General features: G+C 55.9%; 2 protein-coding genes across 8 annotated transcripts in view; both read right to left on the bottom strand.

Annotated features, from left to right (window-relative positions):
* Positions 1 to 1,478: 1,478 nt before the first annotated feature.
* Positions 1,479 to 9,610, bottom strand: ISLR2 (immunoglobulin superfamily containing leucine rich repeat 2). 4 transcript variants are annotated; one of them, XM_036907743.2, is made up of 3 exons: positions 9,251 to 9,609; positions 6,301 to 6,413; positions 1,479 to 4,908 (listed from the first exon to the last, which is right to left on the bottom strand). In XM_036907743.2, exon 3 carries the CDS (start codon positions 4,898 to 4,900, stop codon positions 2,675 to 2,677), a length of 2,226 nt encoding a protein of 741 aa, XP_036763638.1. In that variant the 5' UTR covers positions 4,901 to 4,908; positions 6,301 to 6,413; positions 9,251 to 9,609; the 3' UTR covers positions 1,479 to 2,674. The 4 variants fall into 4 exon arrangements, with proteins under 4 accessions (XP_036763638.1, XP_036763637.1, XP_036763640.1 ...); XM_036907742.2 differs by lacking the exon at positions 9,251 to 9,609 and adding an exon at positions 7,002 to 7,388; XM_036907745.2 differs by lacking the exon at positions 6,301 to 6,413 and having other exon boundaries at positions 9,251 to 9,610.
* A 10,161-nt stretch (positions 9,611 to 19,771) lies between these two features.
* Positions 19,772 to 26,688, bottom strand: part of PML (PML nuclear body scaffold) — a 40,387-nt gene continuing 33,470 nt past the window's right edge. For all 4 annotated transcript variants that reach the window (XM_036907733.2, XM_036907734.2, XM_036907735.2 and 1 more), the window contains 2 exons: positions 24,135 to 24,285; positions 19,772 to 23,066 (listed from right to left, as the gene is read on the bottom strand). In XM_036907733.2, coding sequence (XP_036763628.2) covers positions 22,273 to 23,066; positions 24,135 to 24,285 — 945 coding nt within the window. In that variant the 3' untranslated portion in view covers positions 19,772 to 22,272. The remainder of the gene's footprint in view (positions 23,067 to 24,134; positions 24,286 to 26,688) is intronic.

Raw genomic sequence — 26,688 nt, 5'->3', positions numbered from 1 at the left:
AGCCAATTATAGGACCTGGGCCAGTCTCGGTCCCCTGTTCAAAGGCTATGTTTGCAGGTAGAACAAAGCTTTTATAATAAGAGATTACATTTCTGAGTTGTGTCTCTGACAGTGGAGTGGGCCGCAGGGGCTGGGCTCAGGCCGCAGCTCTCAGAGGGCTTTTTACCCTAAGACCGCTTTGCTGGTCTGGGCAGGGAAGCTGGGCTCTGGCCCTGGGCAGCGTCCCAGCCACGGCTTCTGCCAGTAGACAGGCTAGGATAGGATGCTGGGTGTCTGGTTCCCAGCCTGGCTGGCCCAATTGGGCAAACCTGATATCCACAGAGAAGGGGAGGGATGAGAAGAGATTAGAAGCAGGAAGAAGGGGGAGTAGGGATGGAATCTTAATCTGCTCCCCTGATTTCTATTCCCTTCCTCTGCCACCTCCCTTCCTGGTCACTCCCTATCCAGTGAGGAATTCAGCTGAGGCTTGACGCTGGTCAGGAGCACAGCATCCCCTCTCTTGTTCCCTCTGTCTTTCCTGCTCCCTACCCAAGACGCCCTATTTCTAAGACTATTAAATCAGTGTGCTTCGAACCCTGATCCCATGTGTGCACCGACCTCAGCCTACCCCAACAGCAGCGCACACCCTGTCAGTTGCCCACGTATCATTCAATGAGCACCCTTCTCCCCCTCCCCCACACACCTGGCTCCTGATCTAAGGCACCAGCTTGCTCTGTGGAATCATCCCAGCCAGGTGTCTTCTTCTCTGCTCTCCATCATTTGCTTTGTCTGGGGTTTGTGTTATTTGTGACTTTGTTGTGCAATCCACAGCAGACTTGCCCGTATGAACCCCCCCCACTGGCTTTTCAGGGAACTCAGAGGGCAGTCCCCCCCGCCGCACAATCATACCCCACATAGGGACAGTGTCCACCAAAGAGGATTGTGCACGCACAACACACTCCCACACCCAGCACCAGAGGTCCCATGTTCAGTCAGCAGCGTCCCACCTCTCCCTCCCTGCAAGCCCTCCTGACTTGCTCTGGCCTCCCCATCGCACATGGTTCCACCCCTCCATCTAGCAGCTGGAGGCACCAAGAGCAGGCATTGCTTGTAAACACCTGGCAAAATCACAGGCAAAAACAAAATCACACAAAGGATCCTAGTGGTAAGATCCTAGGGGCTCCTTTCTTCTGTGGTTTCCTCCTGCATCCCCAGGCTTCCCTCTTCTGTCCCCCTACAAAGAGTCACCAAGCCCAGTTCAAATCCATTGTTTTATTGACTGTTTACATACAGACGCCTTGAGAAAGGGGCGCGGGCTCCGAGGGCCTACTCTGCCCGGCCCGCCCGCATTTGTGCCGCGCGTCTCAGACAGGGCTGGTCCCGACGTCCGAAAGCGCCCACCCCAACCCCGGCCCTTTCCTTCAAGACGAAGAAAGGACCCCCGCCCGAGCAGCCGCGCCGCGCCCACCTCTCCCTGCCCGCCCGCCCCCCTACACTACACGGTCACACTTTACAGGACACAGACTTTTCTCCTACAGAGCACGCTAGTCTAGGACTTCGCGCCAGGCAAATATTATTCTGACGGAAGGAGGGGCGGGGCGGGGAGCCCCGAGGACTCGGGGGCGTCCGGATCCTGCCGCTGGGTCACACTCAGGCTTTGTGCGAACTAGGGCGCAAGCCCCCCCACGAGAGACTGGGCCTGGGAGGCCGCAGCTGGCTTCCTGCGCCCCGGGCGCTTTCCCAGCCGAGGTCTGGGTCATTTGCAGCAGCGGAAGCGGAGCTGCCAGGTGCACGGATCTCCGGAAACCCCAACTCATCCGCAGCGAAATTGGCCGGGGACCAAGTCCGCACCCTCGGTAGAAAAAGGGCGCGCGCTTCCGCGGCGCCTTAAGTTAGGAGAGAGGGAGAGAGAAAATGGATTCGCCCCATCTCTTCCCCGCCACACCCAGTTTTCCCAGAGGCTGGGAAGGGTGTGTTAGCACCAGACCCAGAGTGTCGCTGCCTTTGAAAACAACGAAAATATGAAAATCGGAGCGCGGGGCTGACCGGAGCCGCAGGCACCGGGCTCTGCTCCAGCGGGTCAGAGCGGAGCAGGGGCGTGGGGGTCGGGGGACAGAAGGGCTTTGGTTCCCAGTGGTAAGGAGGCTGTGAAACTAAAAACTAGGCAGTTGCTGCTGATTCCTGGCTTTGGGGACTTGCACCCAGGAAAGGGCGGAGTAGGGGTCGAAGCGAACCCCAGGGCTCTCCACGGTAGGGACACCTGCTGCAGGTCCCGGGCTGACCCCCGAGTCACAGCATTACCACCGTATGTTTACAAAGTCCCGCTTTTGCTTTGGCTCCAGAGCCTATGGCGGGCTGTGGGGCGGATTTTGCAAACAATAAAGATGGGATGCAGATGGGAAGAGAGCCGCAAGGATTCCGATTCACGGTCCGCGCGAGGTGTCTTATAGGGAAGGGAGAAGCGGTAACTGTGCTTTCCGTGGAGGGGGACTCAGGACAATAGCCGTCGTGGGTGGCAGGGGAACTGGTGAAATCGTCCCACTCGCACTAGAAACCCCCGGTAGTCAGATTGCGGTGTGATAGGAGGCGGAGTGAGCGGCAGTTGGGAGGGGCGTAAGTCCTGCCAGCCCTGGGCTTCTGGTCCCTGGCACCCAAGGTGGGGGATGGGAAGGGGCGGGCCGAGCCGGCCCCGGGCTCAGCCGGCCGTCTGCCTGTAGTTGCCGTTAATCTCCTGCGCGATGTTGACCGCCTCGGCGCCCAGGGGCAGCCGGTCACTGTACTCGGAGCCCGCCTCGAACTCCTCTTGGTTGGCCTTGGACTGGGACTCCACCAGCGAGCAGGCCGCCAGGCTCTCCTCCCTCTGCAGGCCCCCGCTTGGGTCACCCTGCTCTGCGTCCTCGTCAAGGTCCTCCCCGGGGGTCTCCTCTGGCCCCTCGCCGCCCGCCTCGCCGCCTGCGGGGTAGCTTTTCTCTGACTCTAGGTAGGAGGCACGCGGGTCGAAGTCGGCGGCGATGCGTTTCTCCATGGGGTCGGGAGCCTGCGGCCGCAGGATAAGACGATAGGGCTTGCCCGGGTGCTTGGCCAGCAGGTGGCAGCAGGCGGCGCCCAGCAGGGGCACGGTGGCGAGCAACAGGAGGAACACGCTGACAGCCACGATAACCAGCAGCGAGGGCAGCTCCTTCTTGGTGGCGAACACCACTTGCACGTGGCAGGCCTCGCCGGCCAGCGCCACGCACACGGAGTAGTTAGTGCCGGGCCGCAGGCCGCGAAACCAGTAGGCGTTAACGCCCTCCTCCACGCGGGACCACTGCACCGCTGCGCCGCCCCCCGCCGGGCAGAGATAGAGCAGGCGGAGCGGCCGCCGCCGCCGCCCCCCGGCCCCCCCAGCCCCGTCCGGCCCCGAGCCCCAGCGCGCCGCCAGCGGCGTCAGCTGCACCCGCGCCTCGCGCTCCGCGACATCCAGGGCGATGACCCCCAGCTCGAAGGCGTGCGGCTTAAGCTCCGCGCTCTGGTTGAACGCGTGGTTGGACACGTACCGCGAGGGGTCCCCGTGGCCACAGCGCTTCTCCGCCACGGGATCCTCTGAGACCCGGTCTTCCACCTCCTCTGCCTCACCTGCCTCCTCTTCCTCCGTCTCCCCGAGGATGCTAACCCGGGCCAGGCCTTGGCCTTTTATTTTGCCCTGGGGCTTGGAGGGTAGGACGCTGTTGCCGCGGCCTTTGGCAGTGGACTTGCGGTCGGAGGTTGGGGCCTGCGCATCGGGGTCTCCCCCTGCTCCTGGAGCATGCTTTGGAGGCCCGGCCGCCGCCACTGCCACCCGCATTGACGTGGAGTTGGCGCCCAGCTCGTTGTGGGCACGGCATGTGTAGACGCCCGCCTCTTTGGCACTCAGGAAGGGCACCAACAGGGAGCCGTTTGTGAGGGCCAGGAAACGCGGGGTGGCTGGGGGCGCGGGCCAAGCCGGTGCCGGAGTCGGGGTTGGGGCTTCCGTCGGCGTCGGCCCGTCCCCATCTCCTTCCGCCTCCCCTGTCGTAGCGTCCCTGTCGTCCTCCCCGCTCAGGACTGGCGGCTCTAAGACTATGGTACCACCCGGAATCTGAAGTTGCCATTGCAGGCGGGGGGTGGGGTGTCCTTCCGCGACGCAGTGGAGCATGAGCGCCAGGCCCGAGTGCAGGGGGCTGCCGGGCGCCTCAGGCGGCGGCTCCACACTCAGACGCACGCTGGGCGGTGCACAGGACAGGGCGGGCAGGCGGTGCACCGGTACCCCCTGCAGCGCGGGAGGCGAGGCGCACGCGATGGAGTCGGGCTCCGGTAAGGAGACCCGGGTGCTCGCTGCCCAGGCCTGCAGCCACAGAAGGCTGCAACCGCAGTGGAAGGGGTTGTGATACAGTTGCAGATGTGACAGTGCGCTGAGCGCGTCGAAGGTACCGGGAGCCAGTGTGCGCAGCCGATTGTTGTTGATACGCAGGGAGCGCAGGTCCGGCAGCGCACCGAGTGCGTCCCGGGGCAGGGAGCCCAAGCGGTTGTGGTTCATTTTGAGCAGCTGCAGAGCGCTCAGGTTTCGCAGGTCATTCCATGGGAAGTTGGATATGAGGTTGTGGCTCAGGTCGAGGTTCTTGAGCTGGCTCAGCACAGCTAGCGCGCCCGGCTCCACCGTGCGCACCTCGTTGTGAGCCAGCCACAGCGACGTGACCTGCGTGACATCGGTGAAGGCCCCGCGCCGTAGCACCGTGATCTTGTTGGCCGACAGACTAAGCGTCGTCACGTTGGCCGGCAGCCCTTCCGGCACCTCTCGCAGCTCCTTGTAGGCGCAGTCGGCAAACTGGTGCGCGTACTTATCCACGCAGGCACACGGCTCTGGGCACGCGCCGGCCACTCCTAGCAGTGCCCAGGCCAGCCACAGGGACCGCATGGGCATCATCGCGGATCCTGCAGATGAAAGCGGGGAGTGGGGGGGTGGGGGGAGAAGGTGACTCACTGAGCCTCAGCTTCCTCTCTTACCAAGCTCTGCCTCCTCAAACCCGTCTAAGCCAGGCCTCAACATTTCTCCCTGTGCCCTTGAACCTCTCTTGGGCACGAATGGATTTCAATAAAACTCTCGGGATTCAATGCACTACCCCTTTCAGGGTACTGGCTTCCTTTTCCAGCGGCCTTGTACCTCACTCTCTTTTCCATACCTACATCCTCACCAGGGTCTGGCCACTGCACAGGCTTGGCCTCTCGCCGGTGTGCCCTTGGCTCTCTTTACACCATCTCTGTGTTTCTAAGCCTTTGGTTAACTCCGTGAAAGGTATACACAGAAAGGATATTTTTGTTCCCGACCAGCTGTCCTCCCTCAAACTCTTTGTCCCACGCCCAGCATTCGCACACATGTCCATACAGACACATGCTCCGGCACCGCCATCAAACTGCCAACTTCTGCAGGGGATTAGAGGTTCACAACACATTTTGTAGACACGCAAGCACAAAGACACCCAGCAACGGATACAATATACCCTGGAGACCTCATTGTTCACACAGCTGAACCCAGTATTTGTTCTGCCTTTTCCACCATGTGCAAAGTGCTTTCCTGTTCATTGTGACAATTGACAGATACAAGGACACAAGTCTTCATAGGAACCGATCCACACAGAGGCACACAGGCGTGCTTTTGCGCGTGCACAAAGCCCTCCGCTGAGATTTAAATCCCAGCAGAGCAGCAATGCCGAAAACTTGGGGTGGAAAGCAAGAGGTTTGGGACCTGGTGAAACAGATTCGCAGGACCGCCTCCAGAGGCCCCGGAAGCCTCCTGGTCTGGGCTGCAAGTCCCGAGACTGAAGAGCCACTCAGTCAATCTTCCGTCTGAGGAGGGAGGTCCTCCCCATACATGGACCAGGAGCACTGGGGGGATATCACTAAAGATCCCCCCTCCGCTCCTGATGAGCCCAAGGGGACTCCTGGGGGCCAGAGTGGTCTCCAGCCGAGGGGTCATGGGGGCTGCCACTAGCTAAGGAATCAGGAGAAGGTTCAAGATTCCGCCCCTTTTCTGCCGCTCCATGATGCCTGAGGGCCCTCCCCCCAATAAAACCTTCTTTCCCTCGGCTGCACAAACGGACTTACACACAGACTGCCCGCTTTTACTAGGGATCCTGGCAGGTTGGCGAGAGCCCCTCCCACATCACAGTCCTCGGGGATGCGGTTCTGCAAGCCGCCTTTGCTCCAGGGAGAGGGCCCTCCCCTCCTCCCTGGTGTTGCCCAGACCATTCCTGCGAGCCCCGGCACCCTAGACGGGATCTACCTCAGACTGGGTCGAGGTCTGTGGGGTTGGTCCCAACGGCTTACCCGCTGCTCGCTGCTTCTCGGCGCGCTGCCCTCAGGCTACAACCCCTTCTCCACACTCGCTGTCGCGGGCCAGGACGACAGCCCAAGGGCGCCTCCCACATCTGTTGCTGCTTCTGTGGGGAAGACGGGGGAGGGGAGAGGGGCAGAGAAGGGGACAGGTAATTCTGGGGACTCCCCTGGCTCTGAGGTCCCACTTCAGGTTTTTCTTTTGCGCCTTTTCTCCTCACTTCTTGCTGGCTGCAGATTGAAGAGTCCCCGCGCGCTCCCGGGCTCGGCAGGGACGCGCACAGCCTCTCCCACCTCCCTCAACGCCGACATTTGTTAAAGCCATAGAGGCTCTCCCCTGTGGTCGAGACACATTGGTCTCACGGGGACCCCCATGCCCATTGTCCTCAGTTCAGCCCCTCCCAGGTCACGCACCCCCATAACCCACATCCCCCCATATTTACACATCTGCAGACATTGTCACTATCCCCTAATCACGCCGACCTACCACGTTCAAACACATTTGCACACTCACACACTCTCACACCCTCCACACAGTCGACCTTCACATGTTAGAATTACCCATCATCGTGTAATAGTCGCGCCAATGTGTTGAGCTATCGATACGTTCGCACATTGCCAAAAGCACACCTTCACCTGGGACACTCACCCTCTCCCTCTCCCTGCCGCACGCACACACATTCACGCGCACTCACCCTCACGCGTGGGTCCTGCCAGGGCCGGTGAGCTTCGCCGCTAATTGAATGCGAGCCGCTTTTACGTCCCGCAACACGTGAGACAAACCGTCTTTGAGGAATTTGGGGAAGGACAGGCGCACGACGGAAGGGGTGGGGGCGTGTCTTTGCCTTTACACTCTTTTTGCTTCCCCAGACTGTGGCACAGGCAGGCCTGGAGTGGGACCGGCTGAGCAGCGCGCCGCCCGGCTCCCGCGGACCCTTCCTTCCTGCACACCCTCTACCAGCCGCCTCCTCCCCGAAGCTACTTTCAACACGATGCATAATTGATAGTGTTAGCAGAGCGCCTCACCCTCCCTGCCATTTTTGCCTGGATCTGAGTAGACACAAGCCCTGGTCTCCCCGCCCCTCCCGCCTGTCCAACGCGAAGACAGAACGCTTGGCCCAGCAGGGCGCGCAGGGAAGCGCCTCCTCCCCAGCCCACTGCCGTCCCTGCCTGCCTCTTAAGGCGGATTCTTCATCTCGTCTTTTGTGGGTAAACCAGCGCTTGAAGCCCGTAGTCCGGCGCCAGGTGGGGCGGGGCGAACGGGTCTCAGCCTACTCTCCCAGGAATCCGGCCTGAGCGCACCCAGGCGTGCACCCTGAGTTCTTGCCAGCTAGAGCAGAATGGGGCAACTGGGCTGCAGCAGACCGCAGCATCGCAAGGGGTGGTTGCAAATCGGCTGCACCTCTTGCGCACTGTGCTGGGAATTTAAATGTAAGAGTCTCTCTCTCCCTCCCACAGCCCCGCCAATACGTTCACAGCCTCCCAAGCAAACACACCTGTCAACACCACGCACTGCCCCCCAAGCCTCCGCGGCCGCCACCGCCCTACTGTCTCACACCATCATCACACAACAGCCGTCCCCAGCTGACTCGAAACACCCGCTGTTCCCGGCTCTCCCCTTCCGGCTCTGCTGAAACCTCGATATTTCTTTTAAGGACAGGAAGGTGGAGGCGCAGGGATGTCAAGGCATTTGGGCTAAAACTCGATTTCTGTCTCCCTGCTCTGCCCACGGCGGTCCTGTGCGTAGGCACTGAGCTCTCCGGGCGCACGTGGCCCCGAGACCTCCCACCCGGCCGCAGGGTCCTCGGGCAGTGGGCTGCTGGCGCGGGTTTAGGGTCTCTGAGGAGACCAGTCTCCCGACTTGAGTGGGGTGCATCTTGATGAGCTGGGGAAGTGGGGGAGAGAGGTGGGCCAGGAGCGCTGCGTCTAAAGAGACCACCCGACTCGGATTCTGAGGATCCTTTGTAAACTAAATACGAACAGACTGGTGCGCGCACGCTCCGCGTTCCCCCCTCTTTCCTGCTCCAGCGGTCGCTGCAGGCACCCCAGCGGGCTGGGACCAGCGTATCTAGTCCAGACCAGAACTCAGAACCCAGAACTTCACTTCTTCTGCTTGGGCCTGGAGTCCCCACGGCCGGCTCCGGGGGACGGCTCGGGGGCGTCGGGAGGGAGAGGGTGTCTTCAAGCACGGTGGAGGGGCGGGAGCACCTTGACCCTGCGGTGGGATAGAGGGGAGCGGGTCCCTAGGCCAGCGAGCGAGTCCCTGCGGTTTGGGCCTGGCTGGGCAGGGGATGGCACGGCAGGCCGGCCTGACACAGGCTCTTTTAGGAGCAAAGGGTCGTTTTGGAAACGCGGAGGGGGCGGTTCCGAGAGCCTTGGTCCGGGAAGAGGGAAATGGAGGCGCAGGCCCAGCAGCTAGGATGGAGAGTCCAGGAAACTCCTGGGTGGGGGCGCCTGGCGTAGAGGCAGGGACCGAAGCTCCGGCGTGAAGGCGCACAGCCCGTGAACCCCCCACCCAGTATTTACCTCTTTTCTAGTTCCTTTTGCCCTTTGTCAAGGAGGCGGGTGAGTAGGCTGGCGGTCAGGGGACAATTTGGAAGGGCTGACGGACTGGAGGACAGAGGCTGGGGAGTGGAAGGGAGCACGGGCGCACTCATTTTCTGCGGAGAGCTTCCCTGACCGCGGGGTCTCGCCCCGCCAGCTTCTCTGGAACCTCCAGGGTCCACGCGCCAAGAAAGATCCCTTTTCCTTGCTCTCTTGCCAGGGGTGCAGCAGCTAGGGCATTCAGCAGTAAGACAGCGCCCCAGGCGCCAGGAGGGAGCCTATAGTTAAGGTGGCCACCCAGTCGGGGGGCGCAGACTCCCGCGGGCCCCTGCGGCTTCTGGCCACATTGTAACCTGCGCTTTTGTTCCCCGAACCTGCCCTGGGGGAAAGCGACCCTTACCCCCGCCTTCGACCCGGAGAGTCCAGTGCCCGCCTTGGCAGGGCGGAAGCAGGTGTTGCACCGGACAGAGTGCGCCCAGGCTTGGGGTGGGAGCCTCCGGCCTCAGCTAGCAGAAGACAGCGCATTCCGCCCGGCGCCGCCAAGTGCGCAGAGGCAGTTCTGATGCCTATAATGTTAATAACGGTACACTTACTGAAGAGCTGGGGAACCGGGAGCGAACACACCACCCCCGCCGCCGCCTACGTCTTTGATCGTTAAAGAAACAGGCACCTAATCAGGTGCGTGGAAGTGGAGTGGGGAAGAGGAGAGATGCACGGTTCCAAGCAGCCAGAGGGGAAGGCCCACAGTCAGAATCTGTAGAATCCGGGCTACGGCTTTTTGACCAGTCTGGGGTCTCCACCCTAGACAGACCCAGGGGACGAGACCTGGAGCTGGGGTAGTTTTTTGCGGGTTGACATCTAATTTAGACCTTGCGGACTGGACAGCCCGGAGGGTGGGGCGGGACGAAATTCAGTGGGTCCCGGCGCTGCCTCCTGCCGCTGGTGGGTTTAAGGTCTCGGGCGCAGACAGGTCTGGTCCGCGCGCGCCCCCTGCTGGACGCCGTCTGCAGGGCTCAGAGGCCGGGGCAATGGCTGCACTGGGCTGTGTCTAGAGCCCCCCACTAAGGCGTGCGCAGCCCTGGGCTCTATACTCCTCCGGCGCAATGCTCCGAGGTGCAGGACGTTTATCCAAGGCACTGAAGCTTTCTCTCCTTCCCACGTTCATCCAGCCTGCGTCCCAGGAATCTACAACGTCCTCTCATCCTGCACTGGCGCGGCCCCGGCTTCACATCCTCTTGTGTTGCCAGCTCCTGGGCTCCACAGGCACTCTCTGAATACTCGCTGGACGTATAGTCTTTGGCACCAACCATTGAACTTGGGGCAAAAGCTCCTGGGACAAGAGCTTTCTCCTCCTCCTTCTCCCCCGTGCAGCGTGAGCACTTTCTCCTGGAGTCCTGTAAGGACTGTCCTGTTCTTAAAAGGCAGTCCTTAAGCCTTAAGCCTTTGTCGGGAACATAAAATGTCCGAGATCTGAAAAAGAAAATCTGTGGTCTCTAAGAGGGGAAAAGAAAACTGCAAAACTGGGACTAACAGATGTTTGATCAAATGTTTAGGACCGTAACACTATGCAAGCTATTCCGTTGGAACTGCACCCAGAATTGTACATGCCCCTGTTGTTAATGCAGCAGGTGAGTGATTTGCTGGAAGTGGGAAAGGCCAGTAAGAAAGTAAGAAAGTAAGAAAGCCAAGGCCCAGAAAGGCATCAAGGATCTCCCGAAAGCAGCCTGCCCAGGAGAATCTCCCCACACTGCTTCCCACCTCTCAGCTTCTGCAGTCCTGTCTCCACCCCAGCTCCCCCCACCATGCAGTGTTCCCACCACTCCCCCCAAGAAGCTGCTTTCCTTTTTTAATTCCCAGCAGAAAGCCCTCCCTCAGTTAGCCAGTCCCCATTTACAGAGCCCTCTCCCACCTTCCAGCCCCCCTTCCCCTCATGCACACTCTACCTAGTGGTCAGGAGGAAAAGTCCCGGTAACAGACTCTATCATGTAACTTGGCCAAGTTACTTAACCTCTCTGTGCCTCAGAAAAAAGGGTATAAATAAGAATACCTGTTTTATTGGATTAAATGGGTCAATGCATGTAAACCACCTAATTTATTGCTCAGAAATGGGTTATTTTTTTCAACAATAGCTGGAATTAGCCATCCTTACTGCCTTACACAGCTGGGTACTCGAATAACATGTTCTGCTCACACCCTTACATGCTGGTGTCCTGCCTCCCTCACAAGCCCTGGCCCTGTCCCCAAATGTCTCTCCTCATCTCCCTCCCGCCCACCACACACACACACACACACCATCGCATAGGTAAAAGAATTACTATTACTGTATGTAAAGACTTCTAGTCTCAGATACTTGAACGAAGATCCTGAGGCTTGTGGCTGTCAGCAGTGCACCTGTTTGGGAAGACAGACCTGCAGCTACAGCCTTGGTGAAAGGTTTTTAATTAAAACCACAATCTGTTTAAGTATTTATTGGGTCTGTGACTTTAATTATTTCTAGGGAAAACAAAAACTTCACATTTGCATATGGGAAGATTGATGAGTTCAGAGGAAAGTAGCAACCTGTGGCAGTTTGCTGGAGGCAACTGGGAGGAATTTCCTGAATGGCTCAAAGGAAGCTCAACATTATTAATAATCTGGGATCCAGTCCACGACCTCCCTCCTAGTGCTTTCATAAAATTAGTTTAATGTGCTGGCAAGACTGTTTAGTGCCATCAAAATTAACGACAGCTCTTCCAGTGGCATCTCATATAATTATCTGGGTCTGTGCTCGTCTCGCTGAAGATGGGGAACTCCTGCCCAGAAGAGGCAACATTTCTGCCTACAAAGAGCAACACGTTTAGCTGTTCTACTCAGCCCAGCAAGCCTGGTTCTCCCTGGAGTGGGATTCTCCATAGCCCGCCCCTTTTCAGCAGGGGGAAGCAGGGCAAGAGAGGGCAAGGAATCATTTATGTTGTTTCCATCTGCAGTTTAAAAAATTCTCATGTAAAAGTGTTTTAAACTATTAAGTGTATCATCTCACAAGTGGGAAGCATGCCTGACTTCAGGGCTGGTGGATTCAGTGCCTCAGTGACATCACCAGGTTCTCTCTCTCCTCTGCCACCCTGAAGAGGGCTTCAGCCTGAGACCCCTGTTTCTTGGTGCCTGGAGGGCTTCAGCAGCAGCGGGGGTAATATGCTTTTTGCTAATAGATGAGTGAAACTGGATTCCCTTTCCAGAAGCCATAGCCTCTCCTTGGGTTTTAATTGACCATATTGGCTTAGGATCCCCTCTCTTTGAACCATCACTGGCAAAAGGGATGGAATCGATTGGCTTAGAGAATCATCTAGCCCTGAAATGGATGTTGAGGAGTCAATCCAAGATTCACTGCAAGCAAGAAATCTCCTTTAAATAGAAGTATTGGGGAATTGCATGATCAGAATAATCCAATATTGTGTCAGAATGAATTCAGATGAGCCTGATCACAATCATCATGAGCCACATTAGACACCCCCTTATCTGAAGATGACATCGGCCTATGTTCACAGTCTGTGACCAGGATCAGGGAGCACTCTTGGGTGGGAACACATACAAAGTGGAGGATTCTCGGCTTTCACAGAATTCTTGAAAGGAAAAGAATTTGTTCTTGGAAATGCCTGTGCTGGGATCCAAAGCTATTTTGGGAGCAGTGGAAGCTTCAGTCTTCAGTTGGATATTTATGAAATGAACAGGAGATGTTTATGAAGTTAAAGATGTTCCTGCAGGGCTTCACATCCTGAACACTTCACCCTGCCACATGGCAGACGAGAGAGACACTTTATCGTCGAGGTGAAACATAGGAGGGAGGATTCTACCCAGAACTTACGGAGAATGCAGAAGCAGCAGAAAGCTGCCTGCTTCACAAGCAGCTGTGTGATCTTAGGCAGCTCCTTGCTCTTTCTCTTTCTAGATCTCCACCCTTGTGACAGCAGGAGAAAGGACTAGGTGTGCTCTGAGACCCTTCCAGTGTTGCTGTTTTCTGACACCCTCGTTCTTGGGTGCTGTGGCTTCAGGAGAAGCCAGTTTGCAGGTTGAGTTGGGCCTCTGCCTGGGCTTCCTGCAGGAGGATGTCTTTGGAAAGTCTGAGGACCACTGCTTGCCCTTCTCTTCATGTCCCCAGGCAGTTTCTTTGTTTTCCCACCATCACCACCACACTGCGCCTGCCTCATCTCTGGAGGTCATGAGCACACACTGGCCAGGGAGTTAACTCCCTTCCCCAAACTGCTGCTCACTGCTCTGTGGGCAGGGGGAGGCCTCCCACTACAACACACTTCATGAAGGCCCTTCGCTTAGAAGGATTCAGCGGCATCTTCAGTTTCTCGCTGTCAACAGGCTCTCTATTTGTTTTTGGAAATGGTTTCCCAGAAGGAGAGATGAGACAAGGATTCATGAGGAAGTGGTTGACTGAGGAAATGTCTCAGCAGAAAGCAGCAAGGGAAAAAGTGAGCAGGAGAGGAAGGGGAAGAGGCCAAGCCAGGGTGTGATTTCAGGAAGTCTCAGTCAGCCTCAGTCTCAGGGGCTTTAGGTGTAAGTCACACCTCAGAGCCATCCCTTAGGCAGGGAAGCTCAGCATCCATAGATTCACAGCAGTCAGAACTTGGCTAGGGACCGCCCGTCAGGATGGAAACTTCCAGGCACTTACCTCTCACTGCCTGTGGGCAATCTGCTCCAGTAGCCCAAAGGCAGACCTCGGAAGAAAGGCAAAGGTGCGTGCTGTCAGAAGCAAAGCATGCAGAAGTTGAGGAATGAGCCAGCAGAAGCAGGTCTGCTGTGTCATTCATTCCCAAATAGTAACTGAGTCTCCTCCATGTTGCCACGTGCTGTGCTTGGCGTGGGTGCATCTGTGAACCAGGCAGACATCATCTCTGCCCTAAAAGATCTTACAAACTCCTGCACCCCCTAGGATGCTCAGGTCTCCTATGTATGAACCTTGGGGCTTCTAGAAGGCTAGCATCCAAGGATAGGCTCCAATTGCTCCATCAGGTCACCTGGGGCCCATGCTGGAAAGGTTTGCCTTGGAAGGACAGACCGGGAACTGACCAGAGTCATGGATCATTAGCTCTCAGGGCCTGGAGGTCCCTGATCCCCACTCTTTCACTTTATTGGCTGGAAGACAGGCCACAGAGCAGGAGGGATTAGAAATGTCCCCACAGTGTAGCTTCTCTGAGAAGTCCTCCCAGGACAGTCTGGTCAAGGACAGGTTATGCTTGGTGGCCATTGCTTACCTTGCTGGTTAAGGGACCCTTGGCATTCTTGGGGCAGATGTAGCCTCTCTGATTGCTGTTTCTGGGTGGGGCAGGTGCCCCCACTTCAAATCTCCTGTGTTAGCCCCCAGGCGCCCCCCTGCAGTGCTCCTGGATACACCAGAAGCAGAGTCTTCCCATGTTTGGGGGAGACTGAGGCTGTGCTCTTGACTGGAACAGCTCTAATAACAGTGTGCTGACCCCCATCCAGTCCCCACAGAGGCATCTGGTTGGGCAGAGATTTGGAAGAAGATGGGTCCTGGCATATTGCAGAGGTACCTCTAAGTCTGTGCCCAGGGAAGGCCAATTCCAATGGTCACATCTTGGGGACTATCAGGTGCAATTCAGTGTAAGCAGGTCCATAGCAGGAGATTGAGGGTTAGGGAGTGGTACCTCCTTTTCCACTGGCTTTCTGTGAACCTGGAAAAGTTTCTCTCCCTTCTTGGCCCCAGTTTCCCTTCCTATGCCACAGGGCTAAATGTCCCTCCCCACCCACCTACCTCAGCTGAGACAGTGGCTTGGATCTGTCACATCCTCACTCTTTAGGCCTGTCCCTACCAAATCCAAAATGGGAAAGTGTCCCTCTGCATGGCACCCTCCCAGGAGGGGCAGCCCCCAGGGGCAGTTCTCTGCAACACCCTCTTTGAAGTGCCTCAAATAGGCTTTCACAGAGAAGCCAGGGAATGCCCTCAGCTCCTCTCCCTGAGCCCTTATCTCCAGACCCAGCTGGGAACCTGATGTATTTATTTGCTTCTCCCAGGGCCTCCTCTATCCAACCCACGTCTCTGCCAGGGCAACGGGAAAGTGACCTCCCTGCAGATGGCTGTCTGGCAGCCAGGCAGGGGCTGAGGAAGGAGGGGTCTGCTGTAAATCCCTGCAGCCGGCAGGGTGGCCGTGTTGGGGTAAAGGAGACTGTCAAGGAGGCTTGGAGAAATGACGACAGAGATACTGGGAGAAACAGCTGGGGACACAGTCACCCAGATCCTAAAAGGAAGAGAAGGGAGGGAAGTGAGGGGGAATGGAGGAGAGGAGAGGGGAGGGGTAGGGAAGGAAAAAGGCCGCAGTGCTTTGCATGATGCAGCGCAATGCCTTCTCCTTCTAGGGTGCTGGATGTATAGTTACTCTTTATAGAGCGTTTCCAATTACCAAAGTGTAGTGCTTTATGTACAATTTTTGAAGTACACATTATCGCCCCCAATTTGTGTAGGAGACCACAGGGTCTAAGTAGTCTGTCCAGGGTCCCCAGCAGAGCTGGGATTATGAGTCAGATTCTTCCAAAGCCCGTGGTCTGACTACCGCACAGCAGCCTTTCCCACTTCCAGGTAAACGAGGCAAGGGCACCACTGCGGGGCCCGCCTTGTGCACCCTCTGCCTCCTAGGTTTGTCTGATCTACTGTACAGTTGGTCCTCCCTGCTGCCAGCCGGGGTTTTATGGTTGTAGAACTTCAGGAGAGAGTCAGCCTTTGGGCGCATTCTGTCCCCAAGCTCTCTGCATGCAGTCTGGTCAAACAACACAGTTTTAGACAATTAGACAAAAGACATTGGATTTCACATTATCTCCTACCACACTTGTTTGGCTGGCTAGCTTTGTGGAAAATTTCTGTGGTCAACTAGCTGACTGGATTTTGTAATCTGCTTGGTTATCAAGTTTGGGATTTTATACTTACAAACTGACTTTAGCATAGTCCAGGCAGTTGGTCTTTAAAGAATTCCTCTGGGCTAAGTTTAAGAAAGTTCTTTGAGCCAAGAATGAAGAATTTTCCCTTCACTTGTCATCAAATGCATTTTTTAAGGAAGGGTGGAGACTTCCAAACTTTTTGTTTTGTTTTCTGAAGAGGGGACCCAGTTGAAATTCTAGCCCCTTCTCTCAGTAATCACCCCGGGTATCAACTTTATTCCAATCCCGGATGGTCTGGATCTGACAACTGGATTTAAACCCAAAAATAAATGATAGTGCTGCCCTGGCACCAGGCTCAGCCACCAGGCTCAGTCCAGGAGCAAGGCCACTCCAGGAAAGCGTGTCCTTAGACGTCTCTGCCCATGTTCCCATCTATCTCCCTGCAGCCCATTCCCACCTCATCCCCACCCGTGAACTGAGCCACCTGACGCTTCTCACTTGCATTGTAACTGGGGATGGCACCTTACCCTAAATAATGTATTCTCAGTAGGGTCAATACTGCACAACAGGGGACGAAAATTGGTTTAGTGGGGGCCACTAACAATCTTAGATATTCCAGTGGTTTTTGACTCTCCAAAGGACCACAGTACATAAGCAGATACCCAATACGTCTGTGTAAGGAAGAAGTAAAATTATGTCTATTTGCAGATGACATGATCTTGTATGTAGAACATCCTAAGGAATCTACAGTGTGTCTATGGTATTAAAATTTTATTGGGAGGAAACATGACCAGGGAAAAAAGTCTAAGAAGCCTCCTTATGGGGGGCAACAGTGAAAAACAAAAAGGTTTGTGAAGTCTTGCTTTAAAAGAAAGAATTAGAATGAGAACAAATTCAAGAGCTGGGGCTAGAAGGTTGGGGTGCGAGCTTTCTGGAGCCTGAATTTCCCATCTTGTGAGACCAACAGACCAGGAGGGCATGTGAAGAAGAGAGCAGAAAACTAGCTCCCCCTGCAGCCCAGCAATGCGTACAGCAGGTGGGCCACAGGGGGCGCCAGTCTGCATGCAGGCTCCTCGCGGGGCAAATCCCATCTAGGTACTCAACCTTCCTGCCTTACCACCCCCAACCCCCCGTTCTTTTTTCAGAGTAAACATAATATATTCAACAAAGTAAATGTTTTCCAAACAGCCTTCCCCAGCCCCTCCCTGCAACCCCCATCCCTGGTCTCTCTCCTCAGTACCCTTTGTTAGCAGATGCCAGTGGATCCTTCCAGACATTTTCTGAAGATGTGCTTGTCCTTTCATCGCTTCTTATATTTATACAAATAGAAGTGTGCTGTTGGCTATACCCCAGCTTGTTTTTTCACTTGCTAACAGCACAGCGACCTGTTTGAGGCCATCTACCTCATTCTGCAGAGCACTGCATTTTAGAATACACCACAGTTTGACCAGTTTTCTGTTGGTGAAATTTTTGGTAGCTGTCTTTGCTCTGTAAACTATGCTGCATTAAATGTCTTTGTGGCCACATTAATTATCTTTTACGGAGCTGTGAGAATATATCTGTTACATAAATTCCCAGAAAAGGAATTTCTGGGCCAAAGGGCATGTTGTGTTGAAAGTGCTGATAGATATTGCAACATTGCCCTCCAAAAAGGATGCATCAATTTACATTCCTTCCGACGGACACACTGGTCCTCCCTCCTCTCCCTCCCTTCTGTTCTACTTCTTTCTTTCTTCCTTATACCTAACAGACAACAAAACCTTTACTTTTTCCATAGTAACATAACAGGAGTAAAATTAAAATGTATGTTACAGTTTCTCATAAATAATAAGCTGGTTCTCTGGCATCCAACTACTGGATATATTCATCATTTTACTTTGTAACATCACCTTGCTACACCAGCATTTTGTATGTTTATATGGCTTAAATAATGTTGGACTGTTTGGGTCTTATGCATGCTTCTTGTCTTGTCAATACTAAGTTAAAAATACATCTTTCATTCTAAGGGTGACTGTTGTGCCCAGAGTATAATTTTGTTTTTGGTTGTAATCACACTTTCTTCATATGATAATTTCCCTGACCGACCCCGTTCTTGTGTGGAATGAGGAGGATGCAATCCCACAGGGACGTCGGGAGAGGATATGAGGTCACTTGCACTAGGTGAGAAAACGGTGTCCAGCGTAGTCACCCTTCAGTGGTGTCAGCTGGGAGTGTGGTGTCACCTGGTTGTCCTGGAAGCTCTCACTCCTGGACTGGGTGTATCATTGTGCTCCCTGGGGTTCAGCCAGCTTAGGCGGAATCCCTGCAGGGTGCTTCTAGAAGAGGGTGCTCTGGAGGGAGGCCAACTGCCCTTGGGGTGCCATATGAGCGTTCCTCCTCAAAACCTCCTGCCCATCAATCTGGATTCATGGACTTTTCAGTTGCTAAAGTGACAAATACCTATAACCTAAAGAGTGTCTCTAACTCCATTTCTAATTAAATTCTTATCTCCATTCCTGACCTTAACCACCAAAGGTGACCCTAAATTTGACCTAACTTCAAATTGTAACCTTAGGCCTCACCCTAAATCCTGACCCCACCCCATCCTCACCTCAATTTAACCTGGGCCCTAAGCTTAGCTCTACCCCTCATCTGTAACTCTCACCCTGCTCCCAATGGTAATCCAGTTTTCCCCAAAAAGTCACTCACTTCCACAGTCACACATTTTGGATCCCTGTGTTTCTTCTGAGCCTGTAGTTTGTCCTTAAATTAGACCTTTAAGGAATCTCACTTTAGTGTCTCTAACTCTATTCCAGAACTCACTTTTTTGATATGCTGGCTGTAATTTTTTCTAATAGATGTTTAAATAAATACAAAAGTTAACATTTAAAAAGTGTTTCTCCATGCACCACCTATGTAAAGATACCTCGCATACCGCCGGGAGCATGCGTGGCGCTTTGGAAAAGCCTGGCCTACCTTAGCCTAAGCCCGTCAGGATCATCATTCCGCACCCAGTGGAGCCACAGCCTCTCCACCAGGCCCAGCGGGGCTGCAGCGCCCTCTGCTGGCCACGTCTGGGAGCGGCCTGGCTGAGCTGCACTTCCCTCTGGGCAGGTCTGTAACGTACCACCCTCTCTGGCTTGACATTTGGTGTCACCAGCTGTGGACTTCCCTCAATTGTGAGAAGTGAAGAAATGTGAGAAAGGTCTCTAGGCACAGAGTCTGGGGGCCCCTGGGGTGGTGGGGGTGGTGTTAAGCCCGAGGTCAGAGGAGGAGATAGGAGCAGAGCAAGGGCTGGGCCTGCTGTGGGGTGGAGGGTGGAGGGTAAATACTGAGATGTGGAGAATTGTCAGGGTTGGGACTCACGGTCAGAGTGAGCCGAGGTGTAGGAGTAAAGATGGATGTGGGGCTGGATGAGGGGAGGTGCCGTGGGGAAGCACAGCAGGGCAGGCACCAGGGGGCGGCTGGGTGCCGTGCAGGGAGAAGAGCAGGCTGGGGTTAAAGCCAATGTTTGAGTGACCTCCCTGGGGGTGTGAGGAGGAGGCACTGGCGCGGGGAGGCTGGCCAGAACTGAGCTGAGCTTTTGCAGGAAGGCTGTTCTCTGCTCCTGGTCTGCGTGGCCATCTCCCATCTGGGCGTGTGGGGGACACAGAGCCACTTGCTGCTCAGCCTCTCCCAGGTGGACTCCCCCGCTCGCCTTCCCGGCTCCCGTAGGCCCCAGAACGCCCACAGCAGCCTGCTTTGTCCCAGATCTTGATCTTGTTCTTTACTCCCCTGAAGACAAGCCCATGTGCTTTTTTGCTAAGGTCCAATATCTGTGTTTCTATAGAACTTATAAAACGAAAACGCTGTCATCTTGGTTGTCTATAAAATAAGATCTTACATTTGCGATTTTCTTTGTATATTGAAAGGCTTTTTTCACATTTTCTAATTGGTACACACAAGATACTGTGAGGGAAAATGACCCACATTTTCCCAGTTTAGAGAGTCGGCGCCTGGGCATCCACAAACGCGCCGCGCCGCGTCAGAGGCTGCTAAGTGAGGGCTGAAGCTCGGGGTCCTGACTTCTGACACCGCGAGCTCACTGAGCTTGCTAGGCCAGAGATAAAATTCAAGGATGAATAGAAGGTGACATATTTATGTACTTGCTCTTAGAGACTAAAATTCCAGGACTGGAATTTGGGCATCTGGGACAGGAGGTGGGGTTAAAGCAGTTACAGTGATCAAATGACACCAGCGGTCTGCGCACCCAGGCCAGAGGAGGGCTAATTCCTGCACTGCCTGTGCCATGGGAATATTTGCAGGTACCGACGAGAACTCCATCTGTGGCATCCAAGACAGCAGCACATGAATTACACGTTGCTAATGTCTTGGGCCTCCCCCACTTCCCTCGCTAGGGGCTTAACCCCCTGTGAGTGGGGGACAGACAGAGGTACAACATTGCCCGGCAGGGGGCAGAGGTAAAGTCCTACAGACCCTGGTCTATGGCTCCTGACTCCCTCTAGCAGGCGATTCTTGCAGCTGGTACCTTTGTGCTAGCGTGGCTCTCCGTTTGGGAGATGATCCCTGGCAGGCCCACTCTGGGTCTTGGATTAGGGTGTTCGCATCTGTGAAGCCCTCAGCATGGGGAAACAAGGGACTGTCAGATCTGCTAAGTCCTGAAAGGTCCCCACAGCAAACAGCTCTCCCAGGCCCAGTGCCCCCTCTTCACCAGGCAAGAAGCTGCTCAGTGGCTCCAGGGGTGGGCCAGGCGGAGTTGACTGGTACATCAGGCTTTGAAGATTCACATATTTATTAAGGCCATGAAAGTGCAGAGAGGGCAGAACAGCCCTTAATTATAAAACCCATGATCAGCTACTTCTGAAGACAGCAAGCACTGTGGGGCTGGACTCGGCGCTGGAGGTCAGCGGGTGCTGCTGGGTCCAGGGTGAGGCTGAGGGGAGATGATCTGAGGGGTGGGCCAATCACTGGCCTCCAGCTGCCAGATGGTCATCACAGCCCCGCCTTCCCTCCACCATCAGCCCGTTCACACAGGAGCTTCAGAGCCAATGCCTGCTTCAAATCAGAACCCTACTAGAAGCACACCGGGGTTCACTGTCAGAGCCAGCACTCGCACCATGGTGGCAAGTTCATGTAACTCCTTAGTGGATTTTCAGGGGACCCACTGGATGGCGCTGAGGTGTGGGCACATGGACTTCACCCCCGTGAGAGCTGAGGCCAGAGAGGCTGGAAACCTGGGCTGCACCCTACTGGTGAGGAGCCAAAGAGGGACGGTGGGGCAGAGGACAGTGCTTCGGCTAGTCAGGGGGATGGCCCTGACCTGCTTATGTTCTGGTGATCGCTGGTGTGACCTTAAGGCTGGTGGCCTTGGCTTAGGGCCGGGAGCTAGGGTTCAAGAATAAAAAGCATCTTGTCCACTATCCCAGCGGCCTGCTGTCCATTCTTAAAGCTCAGAATGGCTGAGCTGCATGGGAGCTCTGAGACCATCTGAGCCAACCAGCCTGTTTTATAGGCGGGGACACTCAGGAGAGAGCCCTTCCCCGCATCACACTTGATATGCACAGTCTGGTCAGGGCCAGAAATTTCTCTCCTGCTCCACACTGTCTTTCCTTTGAGGAGCAGTCTGTCAGAGCAACGGTTCTGAAACTAACAGACCTCTGTTGAATTATCTGGAGAATCTGCTAGAAAAGCTTGCTGGGTCCCACCCCAAAGATTTGGATTCTGAGGTCTGGAGTAGAGGCTCCCAGGGGCTGCCAATGCTGTGGGCTGCTGGAGTATGTGGTGAGCAGCTGCGTTGGGGGGCTTCCTCCATGGGGCTGAGGGGCAGCACAGACAGAGCGACGGGCCAAGCTGAGAGGGTTTGGTGGCCTGAGGACCGAAGATCCAAGCCCCACTAAGGGCAGGGGCTCGTGTGGCCAGAAGGAAGCAAGCAAGCAAGCTTAGAAGGGTCAGACTTTGGAAGCAGGGTTGGGCATGAAGCAGCAGCTTCTCTCTCTGCAGCGATGAGGCCCTTTGGGGATGAAAATGCCCTGAAGGGGAAGCGAGTAGGAAGCTGGCCGTCAGAGGTGTAGGCACTGGGAGAACCCAGACTCGTGTGGGCCAGTTTGGTTTGAAAGGCACTTTGGCTACTGGTGGGGCACGGCAGCACTGCAGGCAGTGTCCCTGGGAGCGTCAGCAGGTGCTGGGGTCAGGGAGGGGCAGCAAGGACACCCCTGGAAGTGGCCATCAGGTGGCAAGGGCAAGATGGGGGCTGCCGAGAGCCTAGAGGCCACGGCTTCTTCACCCCAAACCTCCCCAGCTGGGGCTCCTGGAAGGGAGGAGTCGGAGGTCTGGAGAACTAGCCCACTGGTGCCCCCGGGGTCTACATGCAGATCTGGTGGCCCTCCAGGGGTAGCTGCTTGGGCTCGGAAATTTCTCTGTGGGAATTTTAGAGAAGGGGAATTTGGTCCCAGAGGAGACCTGATCCTAGAGCAAATGACAACTGAGTCCTGGGACCAGGGTGGGGCCTGGCTCAGAGATCCCATCCCCTTCTGCCCCAGGAGATTACAAGCCAGCCATTGCCTCCTCTCAGCTCTGCTGAGAGGCCCTTTCTGACAGGCTGTGACCGGCGAGAGGGGTAGAGATGCCTTCTGCCTGTGCCAGGGCCGGCCCCTCCAACAGGCCTACGAAGTAGGTGCTCAGGGCCTGCAGGTTGGAAGCAGGCCGGGCAGGGGGCGAGGAGGTGGTCAGCAGGCTCAGGTAGCGGCTGTACTTCTTCAAGCCCCGCTGCGGGTCACGGCGGTGTGCGGTCAGCAGCTCCATGAAGCTCACGTTGTGGAGGGCCAGGAGGCGGGCCAAGGCCCGGGGCAGGATGGCGGCCTGCACCAGGGGCTGCAGGGATGCAAAGCAGTGCAGGCTGCTGAAGGAGTAGACGTGCTGCCCCAGCCGGGGGCCCGGGGAGACTTCCAGAAGGCGGCACAGGTCGCGCAGGGCCAGCACAGCAGCCAGGGCGCTGCGGTCACTCATGTTTCTCGCCAGGTAGGTCTTGGCCAGACTCTTGAGTTTGAAGCTGCCGGCCCTGGGCACGCGGTCCCGGATGAGAGGCAGAGCGGCCAGGAAGCCCGAGATGGCCTCCTGGAACTCCCAGAGCCTGTCCATGTCTGCCAGGGCCTGGAAGAAGCTGGGGAGACTGGGCCCCCAGAGCTGATGGCAGACCAAAACGGGGCGGCGCATGGAGCTCAGAAAGCCAAGGAAGTGCTGCAGCCCCGCCTCCAGTGAGACAGCCTCAGCCTGGGAGCAGGAGCCGAAGAGGGCCCGTGGCTGGGTGAGTGCGCCGACCTCGCTTTCCTGGTTCACAGCGGCCAGCTGGCTAATCTTCTGGGCTGGGCAGGAGAGAAGGGCAGGGTGAGGTCCCAGGGGCCCGGGAAGCCAGCGCAGGGGCAGGGGACCTCTAGAGCTGCCTACCCGCCACCCAGAGACCCCACCTTAGGACCTACAGGCAGGAACCAAACATCGGCCTCCAAACACAGCTCTGATCCTGGCGCTGATGGGGACGGGTCAGAAGGGGAGGTTGGGCTCCCCTCCAAACACCCCTTGCTCGTCTGCTGGGAGTCCAGCTTCCCCTGCCCCCGAGTTCACCAAAGCCTTTGGATCCAGGCCCTCCTGTCCTCTATCAGGCTCACCAGCCTATACTTGAGACCCCGCGCTGTTTCCACCCAGCCCTCCGCTCCCTGCCCCTAGCCTCCAGAGCCATCGGTCACCTGGCTAAGGCTCCCAGCCAGTCAGAACCCTGGACGGACAGCACACCTGCCTCTTCTACTCCGTGCAGGTGTGCCCCACGACCTCCTGCGAGGTCCGCAAGAGACTCCCCGTCCTACGGGAACACCTGCTGCTTCCGGCCGGCCGGGTGCGCTCCAAGCTGCTCCCAGGCCTTCTGGTTCAGAGAAGGGCATGGCAGGGCCAGGGCAAGCACCGTGGGGAGCTGAGGGGCCTCTGGGAGTAGAGGGTCCTCTCTCCGTGTGGCCTTGGTTCTGCCGGCCTCCCTGTACGGCCACCTGTGGAGCTGGCCGTGTACTCAGAACTAAGTGTAGTCACGGCCTAGGGCCTTACTTGGATTGCTGGTGTCATAGCAGTGACTTGCCGCATTGTGCCTTTCTGTTTACAAGTGTGTTCTCGGGCCTCTCTAAGGGCAGTTGCTGGTCAGAGAAGAACTCGAGGAGGTGCTTGCCTCGTGCTTTCAGGCACTGGTCAAGGCAGAAGTTCTTATTCAAACAAGCAAGTTGTACACCTGGGAGTCCCAGGGGGATGCAGGGCTCTGTCCACTCTCTGGCTACAGTCACTGGCCAGAGTTCAGGGCTCTCCCGGGCCTTGCAGATGGCTCTGCATGCACTTATTCTGGGGACTCAGAGACTAAGCTAGAAAGGGGTGGGGGTAGCTATTGAAGAACCCACTTTCACTGTCAATCTTGAGGTCAAAGAAAACCAGAGGCCTGTCTTCTGCTTGGGGGTCGGTGAGGCTGTTGTCCAGGACCCTGAGGGGTCTGGGGCCCTCCAGCTGGAGGTCACTGGACTCGCTGCTGCTGTCATCCAGCTCTTGGGAAGACTGCAACACAGAAAAACCGACAGTCAGGGGTCCAGAGGGCGAGAGGGAGTGTATTGGCAATGCGAGCACATGCCTGTGAGCAGGTGTGTGTGGTTGTGTGTGCATGAATGTGGTGTGTGCGGGGACGGAGCAAGCTGGAATGGCTGGGCATCTGCATGCTCATGAGGGAGGGCATGTCATTGAGAAAGGGAAGGTGTGTGTTCAAGTACACAGCGTTAGCGAGTAGGGGTGAGAGAAGGAAGGTCATGCAGGCAAGTGGGTGCGCATGAACACTCAAGTGCAGGACTGAATGCAAAGGTGTGTGTGTGTGTGTGTGTGTGTGTGTGTGTGTGTGTGTGCAGCTGGCTATGCAGGAGGTATGAATTTGTGAACCTGTGGTGACATAAGTGTATGTGAAAGTGTGAGAATATGTGAGTGAGTGTGTGGGTGAGCAGTGCTGGGTGAGGAGGCTCAGGGGAGGACGGATGCTATGGTGGGCTTTGCCTCTCTGAGCAGAGTCAGAAGAAACATTATCAACTTGGAAAAGGAGGAAGGAGCCGCATCTCAAACCCCAGATGTTTCTCTGGAAGGGGCCAGGAGTCTTCTTGTTCCCAAAGCCTGCCAAGGCCCCAGCGTCCTACACAGAGGGGAAGGGAGGATTGTCACCACACCTGGTGGATGTAGAGCCTGGCAGGGAGGGCAGTGGAGGAGGCGGGTTCAGAGCCTGGAGGCACTCTGTCACTCAGCAGCCAGGGGCTGGCTGCTGAGGGAAGCCGGCAGCCCACACCTCCACCAGGCTGGGCACCTGAGCCTCTCTCCTCTCTGGCACCAAGGCAAAATCACTTTGAAAGGCATCAGGGGTTAGGGAAGGGCTCTGGCTCTGACAGTCTTCCAAGGCACTGCGGCTACAGAGGGAATCGGAACCTCTTTTAATAAATATACAGTTAACTGCTCATCATGTGCACAGCTGCCAAACCCAGACATTCAGTCTTTGGGAGCCTGCTCAGAACCTCCTGTGTCTGCCACCTGCAGACATTGGCCAGAGACCAGGAAGAATGGACATGACTAATGTCACAGGGACAGCTGGGGACCTGCTGGGACAGAGCCCAGCGTGGGCCTCACCTGGGGTTATCAGAGGTCTCCGTGAACTCTGGCTTCTGGCTAATATCCCTGGCCTGGGAGATCATTAGCAAATTCTCTTAGGCCCTTTGACTCTCCAGGTGAAACATTTCTTCTAACAAAACTGTAGCCAAGAGTGGCGTCGTTACCAACCATGGTGAAATGTGGATTTTCCTAGGAGTGGCTATTTTTACCTTATGTGCATTTCATTACCCTACCCCAGGCCCACCAACTTCCTCCCAGTCACTGATAGAAACAGACATTCACTATGAATCCATCTAGAGCTAGTTTTCCTTAGAGAAGCCTGGGAGTCCTGGAACTTTACACATAAGGCCTAATAAAAGACTTTGTCAGATGCCTTGCATATTGTATCCTTGATTCACCCATGCAACCAAGGCTGCTTTGCATGTCTAGCTCTGAGTCTCTGTTCCAATGTCCCAGCCCCCTTTGCTCCCTGCAAGGAGCCTTCAACAGGTGTCTTGCTTAAAGTTGCTCTGTCTTCTTCCCTAGTTGGAAAAGCCAGTGGTTTTCATCTCCAGACTTGCGGTGCCTGCTCGCACACACGGGCTGGTGGAAAGAGCTGGACTCCCCCTGCTGTGCCCTTCCCCGGGCCTCGGCTCCCTCTTGCCAATGGCTGAAGAGCCATCCCTAGGCTGAGTCCTCTTTGCTACCCACCGACAAGGCAACACTGGATTTCTCTTCTTCCGCCTTCTTTTTGCTCCCAACATAACCACTAAAGCCCCGCAGTGGCTGAGTGCCTCCAACTCTCTCCTTCCTTCTAGGACTGTCTCTTCAGGCCTTAGAGCCATGGAATTCTCTTCGGAATTGCTTCCAGGACTTGAGCTCCCTGGGGAGCACACCTTTGGGCCAGCACCCATCTTTATACCTGGCTCATTTACATGGCCATCAGAATCTTATTTTTAGGGCCTTCCATTGTCTTGGGGTCATTTTCTCTTTTATAGTCACAGAAATGTCCTTTGTCCTGCTGACACCCTGAATAAAAGGGCACCCCTTCCTGCTGAGCTTGTCAATGGAAGGAAGCCTGGATCACCCAGCCCTGCCTCCTCTTCCTCACAGGTTCCTCTCACCTTAGGGGACTTCAAGGAAGTATGGCCACCGCGTGGGGCTGGTGTCTCTGGAATGCCTTCCACTGAACCCAGCCAGCGGTAGCCTGCATTCCCCCTCCCAGCCTTACATCCCAGCAGCACAGCTGGGAAGTACTAGCACACTGAAAAGACGGACTTTTCTAGAGACCCAGGTTTAACAGAAGGGCAGGCAGCGCACAGAGGCTCTGAGGCAGGGTGT

This window comes from Manis pentadactyla, chromosome 11 (genome assembly GCF_030020395.1).
Source record: "Manis pentadactyla isolate mManPen7 chromosome 11, mManPen7.hap1, whole genome shotgun sequence".
Lineage (NCBI taxonomy): Eukaryota > Metazoa > Chordata > Mammalia > Pholidota > Manidae > Manis > Manis pentadactyla.
The sequence above is the reverse complement of the archived record's forward strand: the minus strand, read 5'-3'. Positions and strand labels throughout refer to the sequence as shown.